We start from the raw sequence: 12,565 nt of genomic DNA, 5'->3' as shown, positions 1-12,565 counted from the left end.
AACGTAGTAATTGCTTTAGAAGTATGTATGTATTTTTCCCTGCTGCTTTGGTTCAAGAATTGGCAGCTTTCAACAAAGGGTTAAGATTGTTTGTTTTCCCCTTGACAATTCTGTGGCCTTGCTTCCTCTGTCTTGGTATTTGAGAGGTTCAGGATCAGTCTAGGGAACGCTATATGTCTTTTCTTATCCTCTGAAGCTGATGTGAGCTTTAACTTTTGAGGATCCTTCATTAAACATCCAAGGAATTTTGTGAAAAGGATAAGAAAAGGTTTTACTAGCTACGTTTGGAATATGTTCTTTCTCTAGATGATGAAACTTCAAGTTATGGCAGACTTTACTGCAGGCAATCAAAGTTTGCAAGTTACATTACAAAATAATGTTTAATAATATTAACGTATGAAGTGGTAAACAATCTAATAGATTTAACTGTTCTTTTTGATACTTTATTTCATATTGCCCAGAATTATTCTACTGTGTATTTTAGCAGGATTTTTACCACAATTTTTTTTCCTAAGTCTAAAATGAAGAATAATTGGTTTTACTGAGCTTCTGATCTTATTTGCGTCATCATTGTCTCTAATATCCGTTAAATAACTTTCCTTTTTGAAATACTTTCAAAAGTGCCAGAAAGACATTGAAGAAAAAAAAAAAAAAAAGAGGGGGGAAAAAAGAGGGGAAGAGACCCTGCATGTAGAAGAAGGTAATAAAGGTGGAGATAGATATCTTTTATGTTTCAGTGGTCCCAGTATTTAACATGTAAAGCTAGAAATCATACATTTTTCCATAAACTTCAACAGGACTTAAGATAGCTATAAGAAATAGTCTTTAAGAACGCATGTTTTTTCTCTTAATTTGTTTTTATTATACAGAAAGTTTCTGCATTTTGGTTGAATGTGTCTGGCTCTGATACGAAGCTCAGGCAAAAATCTTTGAAAAGATGCACCATTTCCAGAATGTGAAATTAGAAAACATTTGAACTTCTTAATGTCCTCTCCTGTACTGGTCCAGCTCTGTTCTCCTCGTCCCCCCTCAGTTTAGGGGTACTAGGCAATCTCTAGCACCAGTTAATCAAGTTAGATCAGTTTAATAGCCTTGGTGTACATAAATTTTTGTTCAATTCTTACTTTTTTATTCTTCATTTTTATTGTTTTCACTGAATGTCATCTTTGTTTTTATCTTTATCCAATGACAGCTCTAAGGACAAATTTGAAAAGTACCTTGTAAAAGAGATTCAGGCGTGATGTCAGCTACTACCCATATTTTTCTCTTTCTGAATAAGATTTCAGGTAGAAAAAAAGAGGTAAAAATCTCTGAAGATCATTTACATACCACTCATCTTGAGGCTTTTTAAATGTTTAAAACTGTTATTTAAAGTATATGTATTTATCTAAACAGCAACGTGGATGATGTATGTGCTGTGTGAGGTGAGATGAAATACAGAAACTATTTGTTGCTGTGTGGTGTGTAAGGTTATGTGGTTAGTGGTGCATATCTGGGCCACATAAAACATTTAAAGTCCATGTATTTATTGATTCCGCATGGCTATGTTGTCCATCCTCAGGAAAACCAAGGGATTTACTGTGGCCTGTTGGTCCCAGAAGGTTGTTAAAGATGGATAACAGGGTGGTTTTTAGCACGGAATCAAGCTGTCTGGGACTGGGAAGTACACACTGGTTGTCTTTTATGGAGCAATGATTGCATCTTGCCAGTCGTGCTATCCTAGTTATGATGGCATTTGACTATGTACCAGTGTCTTTCATGGGGCTATAAATGACTGCAGTCGTATTATTTCTTCAGGAGTTGCCACTGCTCAGTATCTTTCGTATTGAAGCCTAAGATGGTGAGATCATTTAAGCAGTGAAGTACTTTGTTCTTTAAATGTGTTCTGCAAACACGTGTAATTGGTCTTGCAAAAATCTGTTCCTGAAGAGGTCTTGAAAAGTCAAGCCTTTCTGTGCTGCATTTGAGTATATTTCTTAAAGGCTCTGCTATGATGTTTGCCCTAGAATACATACATACTGCACTGCTCTGATACAGAGGAAACTGGCAGCGGTTCTCATTTTCAGGTGGCCCTCATGCTTTTCATTAGAAAAGCTCAAAGCTTTTCAGCGGTCCTGAGAAAATTGGATTTTCCTGCTTCAGAAACGAGGAGCAGAAGTGTGCCACTTCCAGCGCTGAGGGGACAGGCAAGGGGGAGATGGGCTGCACTGAAGGGCAAGACCTCTGCCCAGCTCCCATAGCGGGCTGAGCTGCCCTCACGCATCCTGCGATGGCAGTAGCAGTCTGGGTTTTCAGGGCTCTGGTATAGGTGGTGGGATTTTACACTTTTACCAAAGCAAAAGAGGCTTTTTGAGTAGGTTAGGTCCTACTTGAAACTCTTGAAAGGATTTGTGAATTCCTGCATTTGATTTCTGTGGTTGTATGGAAAAGTTCTGCATTGCTGCTTCAGGGTTGTGAGCCAGCTCTTTTTTTCCTTTGTAAAGAAGTTATTTTCCTCTTGGGTTACTGAAATTCAACGGGGTGAAAAGCCTGTGAGGAAGAGATGTTCTTCTTCCCTTCAAATTTCATTAGAATCATGTAATTCCACCACATCTGAGAAATCACCCTTTCCCACTGCAGGACTGTGCTGCTGCATACCACCTCAGCAATGGATGTGCCAACATCTGGCCAGTCCCCAAGCCCTGTGAATAGTGAGTGGAGCCTCCAGGGGTAGGTAGCAGTCACCTCCAGCAAAATCAGCAGCCGTGGGAAGGAGAGCCAGGGATGTCCCCCATAATCATCAGAAATAAATTTCCCCAGGATGCGAAGTGAGGCAGGAAATTCTGACAGTGATGGGAGGTAAAGGGTGGAGAGCCAGCTTGAACTTCAGAGCTCGATTTAGTCGAGAGCTAGGATTTCCAGTGTGTTACCAGTACTTGAAAGCTAGGAAGCACAGTGTGGAGACCCTTAGGTTCCAGTAGGGGCTGGAACCACTACATGGAACCACATAGTTTCTGTAAACACGTATGGCGCTGTCCAACACACAGTCAATCCATCAGCATCTTAATATTTGGAGAATACAATATACGTTTGGTCTGGGTCTCCCATACTTAGCTTGGGTCTGGCAGGACTGATGCTGAACTGGAGCTCATAAGTCGATACTGGAGCTGGTCTTCCACTCAGTATCTGTTGATCATTTCTCCATTATTTGCTGTATTCCAACCTCCATTATTCTAGATAATAGGTACTGATTTTTCTATGTAGAAAGACAAGTTGCGTGACTCTCACTTTATATGTGTGTATATATATATTATAGACATTTATATAAAATATATATACTTATTCCTGCCTATAATGTATATAGAAACTATATATAAGTATATAAATGTAAAATGTCACACAAAATATACATATATAAAGAAGTATTTTCTCTGTAAAGTTGACTATTCAAAATTTAGGTAATGCAAGGATGTATTTTGCAAGACCAACTTTGGTTTTGCCCTGTGAGGAGGTATTTGATAAGATGACATAATGAGAGTTTTGCAGAAACACTTTCTTACACAGTTTAATGTTGTAAAGTGGTTATTGAATGAGTCTGGATTATAAGGTGAGTAAGGCTATTGACTGAAGGATTCCCATCTCATTTTAAGCACTGAAGCTACGTAGTGAATAGGGTAAATGCAAGAGGCAAAAGCAGGAAAAAGCAATACAGAGAGAAAAGTGCTTCTATCTATTCCACCTAATAGCTCCTGGATGGTCCTGTGCAAATAAATTAGACTGTTCACATCTATCCTGTCAGGTCATCGGTTCTTCTTTTTGTTCTGCAGTATGAAACTTCACTGTTTCCACCGCTTCATTTCCCAGGTGCTGAGTACTCACAGTAAACAGATCCTCAGATATTTTGTTGCCCAGCTTTTCTAGAGATCCTAAACCTTTTTAAGGTTTAACCTTTTGTGCAAGGTCCTGCACCTGGGGAGGAAGAATGCTAGGCTCCAGTATAGGTTAGGGGCGGACCTGCTGGGAAGTAGCTCAGAGGAGAAGGATCTGGGGGTTGTGGTAGACAGTAAATTATCCATGACCCAGCAATGTGCCCTTGTTGCCAAAAAGGCCAATGGAATCCTGGGCTGCATAGGGAAGAGTGTGGCCAGTAGGTCGAGGGAGGTCATTCTCCCCCTCTACTCTGCACTGGTGAGGCCACAACTGGAATACTGTGTCCAGTTTTGGGCTCCCCAGTTCAAGAGGGACAGGGAACTGCTGGAGCGAGTCCTGAGAGGGGCAACTAAGATGATTAAGAGCTTGGAGCATCTCCCTTATGAGGAAGGGCTGAGAGAGCTGGGACTCTTTAGCCTGGAGAAGAGAAGGCTGAGGGGAGACCTTATTATGGCGTACAAGTATCTCAAGGGTGGGTTGAAGGAGGATGGAGCCAGGCTCTTTTCAATGGTTCCCAGTGACAGGACGAGGGGCAATGGGCACAAGTTGGAACACAGGAAGTTCCGTTCAAATACACGGAAACACTTCTTTACGGTGAGGGTGACAGAGCACTGGCACAGGCTGCCCAGGGAGGTTGTGGAGTCCCCTTCTCTGGAGATTTTCAAGACCCGCCTGGATGCAGTCCTGAGTAATGTGCTCTAGGCAATCCTGCTTTAGCAGTGGAGTTGGACTAGATGATCTCTAGAGGTCCCTTCCAACTCTGAAATTCTGTGATTAAGCACTTATGGATTTATAGCCAGCTCCACTGAAATATTCAAGTGTGGGAGTTTTTTTCCTCATATGTTTCTCAACGAATCGGAGTGATCTTGCAGAATGAGAAAGATAGGTGATCTCGTGTTTTAATTCTGGCTCATCTATTTCTTCACTGAATGCTTCTCAAGTGGCCGCTTTGAATTGCTCAATTTTTCCCACTGGTAAAATTGAGAAGAGGCAGAATACCTGGAGGAGCTGGCGGAGGGAAGTTTGGGGCCCTTGGATATCAAGAAATGCAATGAAGGTGTACCTAATTCCACTTTCATTGAAGGATTTTTAATGCTGTACAGCAAATGCAATAGGGCACGTGCATCAGAACAATAAAGATAGAAAGAAATATTGAATTGCTGTTTTATCTGTTGAATGCCATCCATCTTATGTAATTAAAGACTATGCTATCATCACGTGTTTAAACACGGGAGGACAGATTTCAAGATGCTTGTGTGTATTTTGGTACTTAATTAATGGCAGCTTAGCTCTTGCAAGGCTTCCAACGGTATCATTGTGCTAAATACTGTATATCCACAGAGTAAGAAATGGATTGTGTCTCTTCAGATGGTAAACGAGGATAGGATAAACGGTGAAAGTGAGGGGACTCCTTTACCATTATTGACCACAGCCCTAGACTGTTGTGGATTAAGTGACAGTCGAATAGCTAGCAACAAGACATAATGAAGTTTAGAATTTCAGCTGTCTCTTAAAATGTAGTTGGACCAATTTTTGGTACTGCTGTGGTGGTGTAATAGTTGCTGAGGTGGTGTGGGAGATTACTGCCCTTTTATCCTCTCTGACTCTGTGGGAGCTCACTGTCCCTGCAGTAGAGCTGACAGGAACACATAGGTTCCCTGTTCTGCTGCAGAGTCTTGACAGCTGAGTTGCAGCATGGCTGGTAGATTAGACCAAGCTGCTGGATGTTTTCTTCAACCAGCTGAGACACATGCACTGTCTCTGCTCTGCTGCCCTGCCTGGGAAGCAGGCAGGGAGGGATGAAGAAGGAGTAGTAGGTGGCTTAAGGACAGTGGTATCTTCAACTGCTGCAGGTGTCAGCTATGACTGTTGTCTGTCCACAGCTCAGTCTTACTTGAGTCATTTGTCTCAAAGCAGTACTACTAAGCTAATACAAAGTAGAAAATCAAGTTTAAATTAAGAGGGAACCATCTTGTTTCTTTTAGATCATCATTTAGTTTAAGTGCTAAAAGCCATAATCAGTTTTTCTCTCAGTTCTTGCTGCTTTTGTGAGAAAGCCTGTATAAGAGTATTTTGGAAATAGGCCCAGTGTTTTCTTCTCTGCTATGGCAAATATGTAAATTTAAAACCTGACTGAACACTTATTTAGTTCCATGTCTGAAGAAGGGTTTAGGCATGCGAGGATGAAAAAAAAAAAAAAAGTGAGGCAGGCATTTTACTTTAAAAAAAAAAAAAAATTGGCAAGCATCCCCTCACAAGGAGGTGCAAAGTAATAAATTCCTTCATGACTTATATGATCTATTGTGCTGTCCAAGTTGATTACAAAGCAGAACTGTGATAGTATTGCCTGGAACTTAATTTTTTTCTTTTCAGCTTGTTTAACAAGCATAATGATGTGAATGCTGCAAGGGAGAGTTATATATTCTCCATTAGCTAATACATGTTTTTATATAACACTACTTTTGTGTGTATACAGTACTTGAAGTGGGCTACGTTTCCTGAAATTTCAAACAAATTTCCCGGCTCTTTGGTTTTCTCCCTCTTATTGCTAATCTGAGAGTTCCGTATCTGTTAACCAAAGATAAATGTACCCTTGAAAGGGACAGTGATGCATCCTTATGATAGCAGGAAGTCCAGCATGATACCTGTTCAGGGATAAAGAGGGTGTAACACTGAAGGGAAGGTTAGACATCCATTGTGTTCTTAGATCCTAACTGAGATTGCCAATGTAGAAAATATTATTACATTCCTAGGTTTTGTAGTGTGTGGAAGTGTTCCTGGCAGATTTCCTGGTGGGAAAGAAAATTCAGAGGAGGAAGCATTCCCTAGAACTCTAAGAAAGCTCTGGGGGTGAAGAGATGTGCAACAAATTTGAAATATGCAAAGCATTTTTTCAATGTAAAATTCTAAGATCGTCCAAATGTCTCTTTCCTGTTGGGTCTGTACTGTTTGCAAATAGATGTTTATATTTAGAATGTTGCTGTTTTTTAAATATAACTTGCTGCTGTTTTTATTGTGTTTTGTTTTTTTAAACTGTAGGTATGAAAAGGTGCCAGTAATTCTGGTTGGTAATAAAGTGGACCTGGAAAGTGAGAGAGAAGTATCATCAAGTGAAGGCAGAGCCTTAGCTGAAGAATGGGGCTGCCCCTTTATGGAGACCTCTGCTAAAAGTAAAACAATGGTGGATGAGCTCTTTGCGGAAATTGTTAGACAAATGAACTATGCGGCACAGCCAGACAAAGATGATCCATGCTGTTCTGCATGTAATATACAATAGCATTAAAAATGACCTAACCTGGACTTACTTTGCAGAAATTTTGTAAGGTGGTAAAACTGTCTACTTCACTTCCTGGTTTGTGGGTCACTTGAAATACATCTGTAGTGAAGTAGCAACATTAACTCAGAGCTGAGCATTGAAAGTCAATCACTGACTCTGAATATAATTGGGTTAAATGACCACATCTCACCCGTTTTTTCCCTTTGAGCACCTGCAATTTTATGGCATAGCCAGTTGATCTACAGGGTCATTCCGGTCAAGCGTACGCATGTTGTCATGTCAGACAGCAACAACAGCAACTATTTCCGAAGAAGTTGGAAAACTTCTGGAAATGGAAAACGAAAGCAGTGGAGAGAATATCTCTGAAGACCATTCACAACAAGCGTAAGTGCGAAAGGAGAGCCAAGTCTTTCAGTGTCTTAAATACTGTGCTTCAGGACATGCGCTATCACTTGTGGCCAAGTTTGTTCAGTCAAATATGTTGATTTCACCAGAACTTCTGACAGTGTTAGAGGAAGAGGCTACCAGAGACACATATAGTTTGGAATTTTTTCAAAATTGATGCTATTATTTCTACAGTTTATCCCACGTCTTGAAATAGAAAACATTGAATCAGTGTGTGAAATGAGAGGCAAGATCTGAAAACAAATGACGGGTGAAGAAACAGTCTGGCATTGGAATGTTTTAAGTCTTTCATTTTGCTGCTCAAAAATGGAGGATCGCTTCAGGTTTTGGTCTGCAAAAAGCCAAACAAACCCTCTGTTTACAAAGCAGGAAGCATCTTTATTTATCACTTTACTGATCCAGGAGGAAGCAACTGTGATGAAAAAAAAATTGCTGAGCCTTACTAACAAGGAACACTTTAATAGATTAACTAGTACCATCTTGTAAGGAAAATTAAGCCATGTTGCATCCATATGTTCCCTTCTGCAGAAACCTCGTGGGACAGTATGAACATCCGGCATTTTTAAGTTTGTTAAAGACAACAGTTTTTCTTGCCTTTAAGGGCTACGTTCTCTGGTGTGATCCCTAACTAACCTTTGAAAATCTAGTTTGCTATCTGATAGCTTTAATGTTTAAAACTTAAATTGAATAATCATGTGAAATCATTTGGTTCAGAGGTGAAATAGTTACGGTTGTAATTCCTTAGGTGAGTGTGGAAATGGCTGTTTAATGGCCTGACACACTATTCAAAGGTTGCCCCAATTACTAGAGTGTTAAATGGTGGGAGCAAATATTTTATTTTGAAAGGATGCTCGAGCTCTGACTTGCTAGTTTCATAGCAGTGAAGTATTTATCATTTGCATGACTAATGGCACAGAAATACCTATTCCGAAGTCTTACAATCAAAGTATAGAAAAGTTTTCAATCACAATGTTTAGATTTTAAATGCTGGAGAGATTGTCTTGAGCTGGATCTTTTTTAGGTAAAATTGGCCATAAAAATACAGAGTCACTGAGCCTGTGGTCTAAATAACACCATGCGTTTATTAGTTTTTCAATCTTGTGCAGTAACAGTGTAGTTCCTTGTGTTTAAATGAGTGAAAACAGGGGTGCTGGGTGTGTGTGTGTTGAGCGTGTATGTGTGTGTGTGTATATGGCCCTTAGAAATGCTGTAATCGGAGTTAGGTTTGAGAGTTTTGCCTCCATCTGCAGAACTTCCTAAAAAGGCTCTCATCTGCTACAAAGGAAACTTGAATACAAAACGCTTTGCAGATTTTCATGCATAAGTATCCTTAACGTTTTGAATTATAGTTCAGTGGATGATAACTAAAGCAAATCATATTAATGGAAGAGAACCGGCCATCTCTGCCCTTAACCTTTCAAGACCTTTCCACAACCAATGTATCAAAGGGCATTAGATGTCGCAAAACATTAAGCCTTACTAGAACGTAAATGTAGCCCGTTTCCCATCTACCTTGCAGAGCTTTCATTACTGTACTTTGTTCTCTTAGGGAGATAGGCACACCGTTTATTTCTGGCATCTGAATGCCCATTTTGGGTGCTCTGAATTGCCCTCCTAGAGGCACCTACCTCTTTCCATTGACTATATAGCAAACTTAGGCTTTTAACTTTGGTCCTCCGAGTCACACAACTTATATGCCTAAACTAGATGGTATGAATGTTCTCTTACCCCCCGCCCCCCCCATTGTGTCAGCCACCACGCTTAAGCAAGATGTAAGATGTTGAATTAATGATATTTCTCAACATTTAAAATATCTAGATTGGGAAATGGTTTATTGAGCAGTACAACCTATTTGTCAACCAGCTTGTCAGTGTGAGATTAACTGCACAAGCGCTAAAAATAAAATAAAATAAAAAAAAAACAAACCAAACCCAAATTTGAAACTGAGTTGGAAGCGCGTGTTATGCAATGTTATTGACAGAGATGTTAAAATCTTACCTCACAGATTGTTCATCAACCAAGAAAAATGAAGTACAATGTGAACAGCCTAATATGAAGTTCATAATATAAAACAGATGGGCTTTTAATATAGGAAAAATTGCACACTCAATTTTTAACAGAAAATACTAATGAAAATATCTCCCAGTCTTGTTTCTTCATTACACTCTTACATTTTCAGAAACATAGGCCATATGTAAGCTACCACACAACATGGCGGGGGGGAAAAGTGTAAGCGTTTTTCATTGTATAGTTCTGAGGAAGTAGTTATGCACTATTTGTATTTCCACTAATGTGAAGATAGTGGAGCTTGAATCAATGACAGTTGCACTCGACAGAGATTTTTTCAAATTATAGGGGTAGCAGAAAGGGAGGTATGTGAGCCACACAGCAGCTACGTGGCCACCCTGCGGGAGTCATTGGTCTTGGGTCACTGTTTCGTTTGTACCCTGGTAGGATTACCAATTATAGTATTTGAAAGTTTCTTATAACATGCCTTAAAATATTATGATTTGTTCCAAAGACCCGCTTTTCCTTTGGCTGTCCTTGTAGAGCTTTGTACTTTTCTACAAAGACAGCATTTCTCCAGTTTTGTTGTTTTGGGTTTGTTTTGTTTTGTTTTTTTTTTTTAAAATGTTGCAACTTTTATTCTTTTAAGCTATGATAGTGACAGCAACTGTTTCCTCTTTCCCTTAAAAATACACATAAAAACTAGTCAAAGCAAACAAACCAGAATCAGATCAAGAGTATTAAACATAATTGCATTGGTTTTTGTTTTGGTTTGTTTTTTCCTGTTGTGTCTGTCCCTCCGCCTGCCCCTTCAGAGCATCAAAAAAATTTTGGTGTTGTTTTCCGTTTTGGTTCTAGCCTCTCCCTAATTCCAGTGCTACAGTTGCCATTACTTTTCTGTGGGAAAACTACTGGTATTTGCTTTCCTGTATAGAATGTTGCCTAAAGATGTCAGCCATTTGGTTGGGGGGTTTTGTGCATGTTTGTTTTTTATTTTATTTTTTTTTACCAGTGTGCTGTCAAAGCACTGGTTAGGCTTTAATTGTGAAACTCCACAACAAAAGCAAATGTTTGACAACTGCAGGAGGCTTTTATCTGCATTGTTGTGCATCTGTTAATTCTTGATCAGGGTTTGAAGAAAGACTGAAGTGGGTTCTGGAATCAGGCTTAACACTGTTGATTTGGAGTTTCCTAGGGGTGAATTAATGTATTTCACAGTTAATTGTTGAGCTCTAATACAACTGGCAACTTAAAATGGGGCAACAGGTTGTTTTGTAACAATGTCAGTTGTTTAAACCTTGATGTTTCAAATAAAACAAGAATTGTACATAGAACTCAATGCAAACTCAGCAGTTGTATTTGGAGTTAAATTATTTTAACAAATAAATTTATTTAATGAAACCTCCCTTGCATTTCCCGTATTGTTCATTTTTATTTGATCAGCAAGTTCATCCAAAGCTGACGAGGGCTATGCAGTAATTTCAAACAACACTGTCAACTGTTTGCAGTTCAGCTAAGTATTTCTTGCCAAAATGCTCTTCTGGTACAAATTAAATAGCAATAAGTAAAAAGCAAATACACTTTCATTTTTATGGTTGGATGCATGTTGGGATTTAAGGTATAAGCTTGATAAAGAACCATAGCCAAGGGGTTTTGTTTACTTCTCTTGGAGGGTTATAAATTGACAACAGGCAGTAAGACTCAGTATTTGATAAGATATGGCTCTTGCAATGGCAAGAGAATAGTGCTTGCTGTAAAATATAATAAAATGATGTATGAACTTGGTCAATATATGATATAGTTAATGCACAGAACAACTTTTATAACATTGAGGTTGCAAAGGGTTAAGAAAAGGATTGTTTGTTATATCAGCTGTTCAATTGATGAGTGTTTTGGAGGCTTTCAGCACTATACAAAAGGAGTTAGTGTTAGAAAGAACTTCAAATACAATTAGTGTTGCAGAGATTTATAAATGAACAGTTGAGCTAATGCTAACAGGATTATTCTAAATAATTGACACTGATCAGCAGTTACATTTTAGTCATGCCAGTAGCACTAAAATGTCCTGTTTTCAGTAATGATGGGTGCTTGGTGGTCTCTTGTTTTCATGTCGTGCGTGCCAGGAGGAACAAGAAGCCTGAGGCTGGTACATCGTAAAAGCTCCTAATTCTATGGATAATATAGAAGGCTGACACATACTGATAATTTAATGTTTTTGATTTGCCCATTCATTCTGTAAACCAGTTTCAGGGGAACTTTTGCTGGTGGGTTCTTGCAGTCCCATTTATTTAGTAAGATCTTTTTGTTTCACCTGGAAGATACCTATATGGGGACAACAGGAATTCACTGGGCTATTCTGAACAGTTAAAAAAAATTCTGATGTGCAATACCATGCCGGTTTCAAAAAACCAAACTACTACAAAACTTTGAATATTGTACTCTTAACAAATGCTTTCTCTTGGACCCCTTTTTTTTTTTTTTTTTTTTTAATTTTGTAGCTACTGCAGGAAACTTGTTAACTCTCTGAGAAAGCTTTGTAAAATATTTTGATTGGAAATAAACGTCTTGTTATCCATCCTCCACGGGTATCAGTCTACTGGATCACCAATCTTTGGTCAAGCAACAAAAGAATTGACCAGGGAATCACTGGACTACATCTTCTATCCCCAGTTATCTTCAGTAGCATTCTCTCCTTTGCTGGTTTACCTGCTGCCTTGTGCTTTCTTCTCCATCGAAATGGCCATCCTTCTTCTGAGAACAGGAAGAATTATCCTGAAATTGCTGACAAGTGTGTTTATTGCTCTGGCTGGCTTACACAAGCGTACTCTCTGTGTAGCCAGTTTCCACTGACTCTGCTTGGATGGACTAGGATCCTAGTCAGTTGTCTTCTACATAACTCTTGTTTTGCCAGGAAACCTGCAGAAAGACCTTCTCTGTTTTTCTGTGCTAATTGCAGTTGCAGAACTT

General features: G+C 39.2%; 1 protein-coding gene across 1 annotated transcript in view; it reads left to right on the top strand.

The window, feature by feature from the left end:
* Positions 1-7,186, top strand: part of RAP2A (RAP2A, member of RAS oncogene family) — a gene marked incomplete at both ends in the record, with an annotated part of 29,433 nt that extends 22,247 nt beyond the window's left edge. Inside the window, one exon of the mRNA XM_082482916.1 lies at positions 6,949-7,186. Coding sequence (XP_082339042.1) covers positions 6,949-7,186 — 238 coding nt within the window. The remainder of the gene's footprint in view (positions 1-6,948) is intronic.
* Between the last annotated feature and the right edge of the window lie 5,379 nt (positions 7,187-12,565).

This window comes from Vanellus vanellus (genome assembly GCF_965231255.1).
Source record: "Vanellus vanellus genome assembly, chromosome: 1".
Taxonomy (NCBI): Eukaryota; Metazoa; Chordata; class Aves; order Charadriiformes; family Charadriidae; genus Vanellus; species Vanellus vanellus.
The sequence above is the reverse complement of the archived record's forward strand: the minus strand, read 5'-3'. Positions and strand labels throughout refer to the sequence as shown.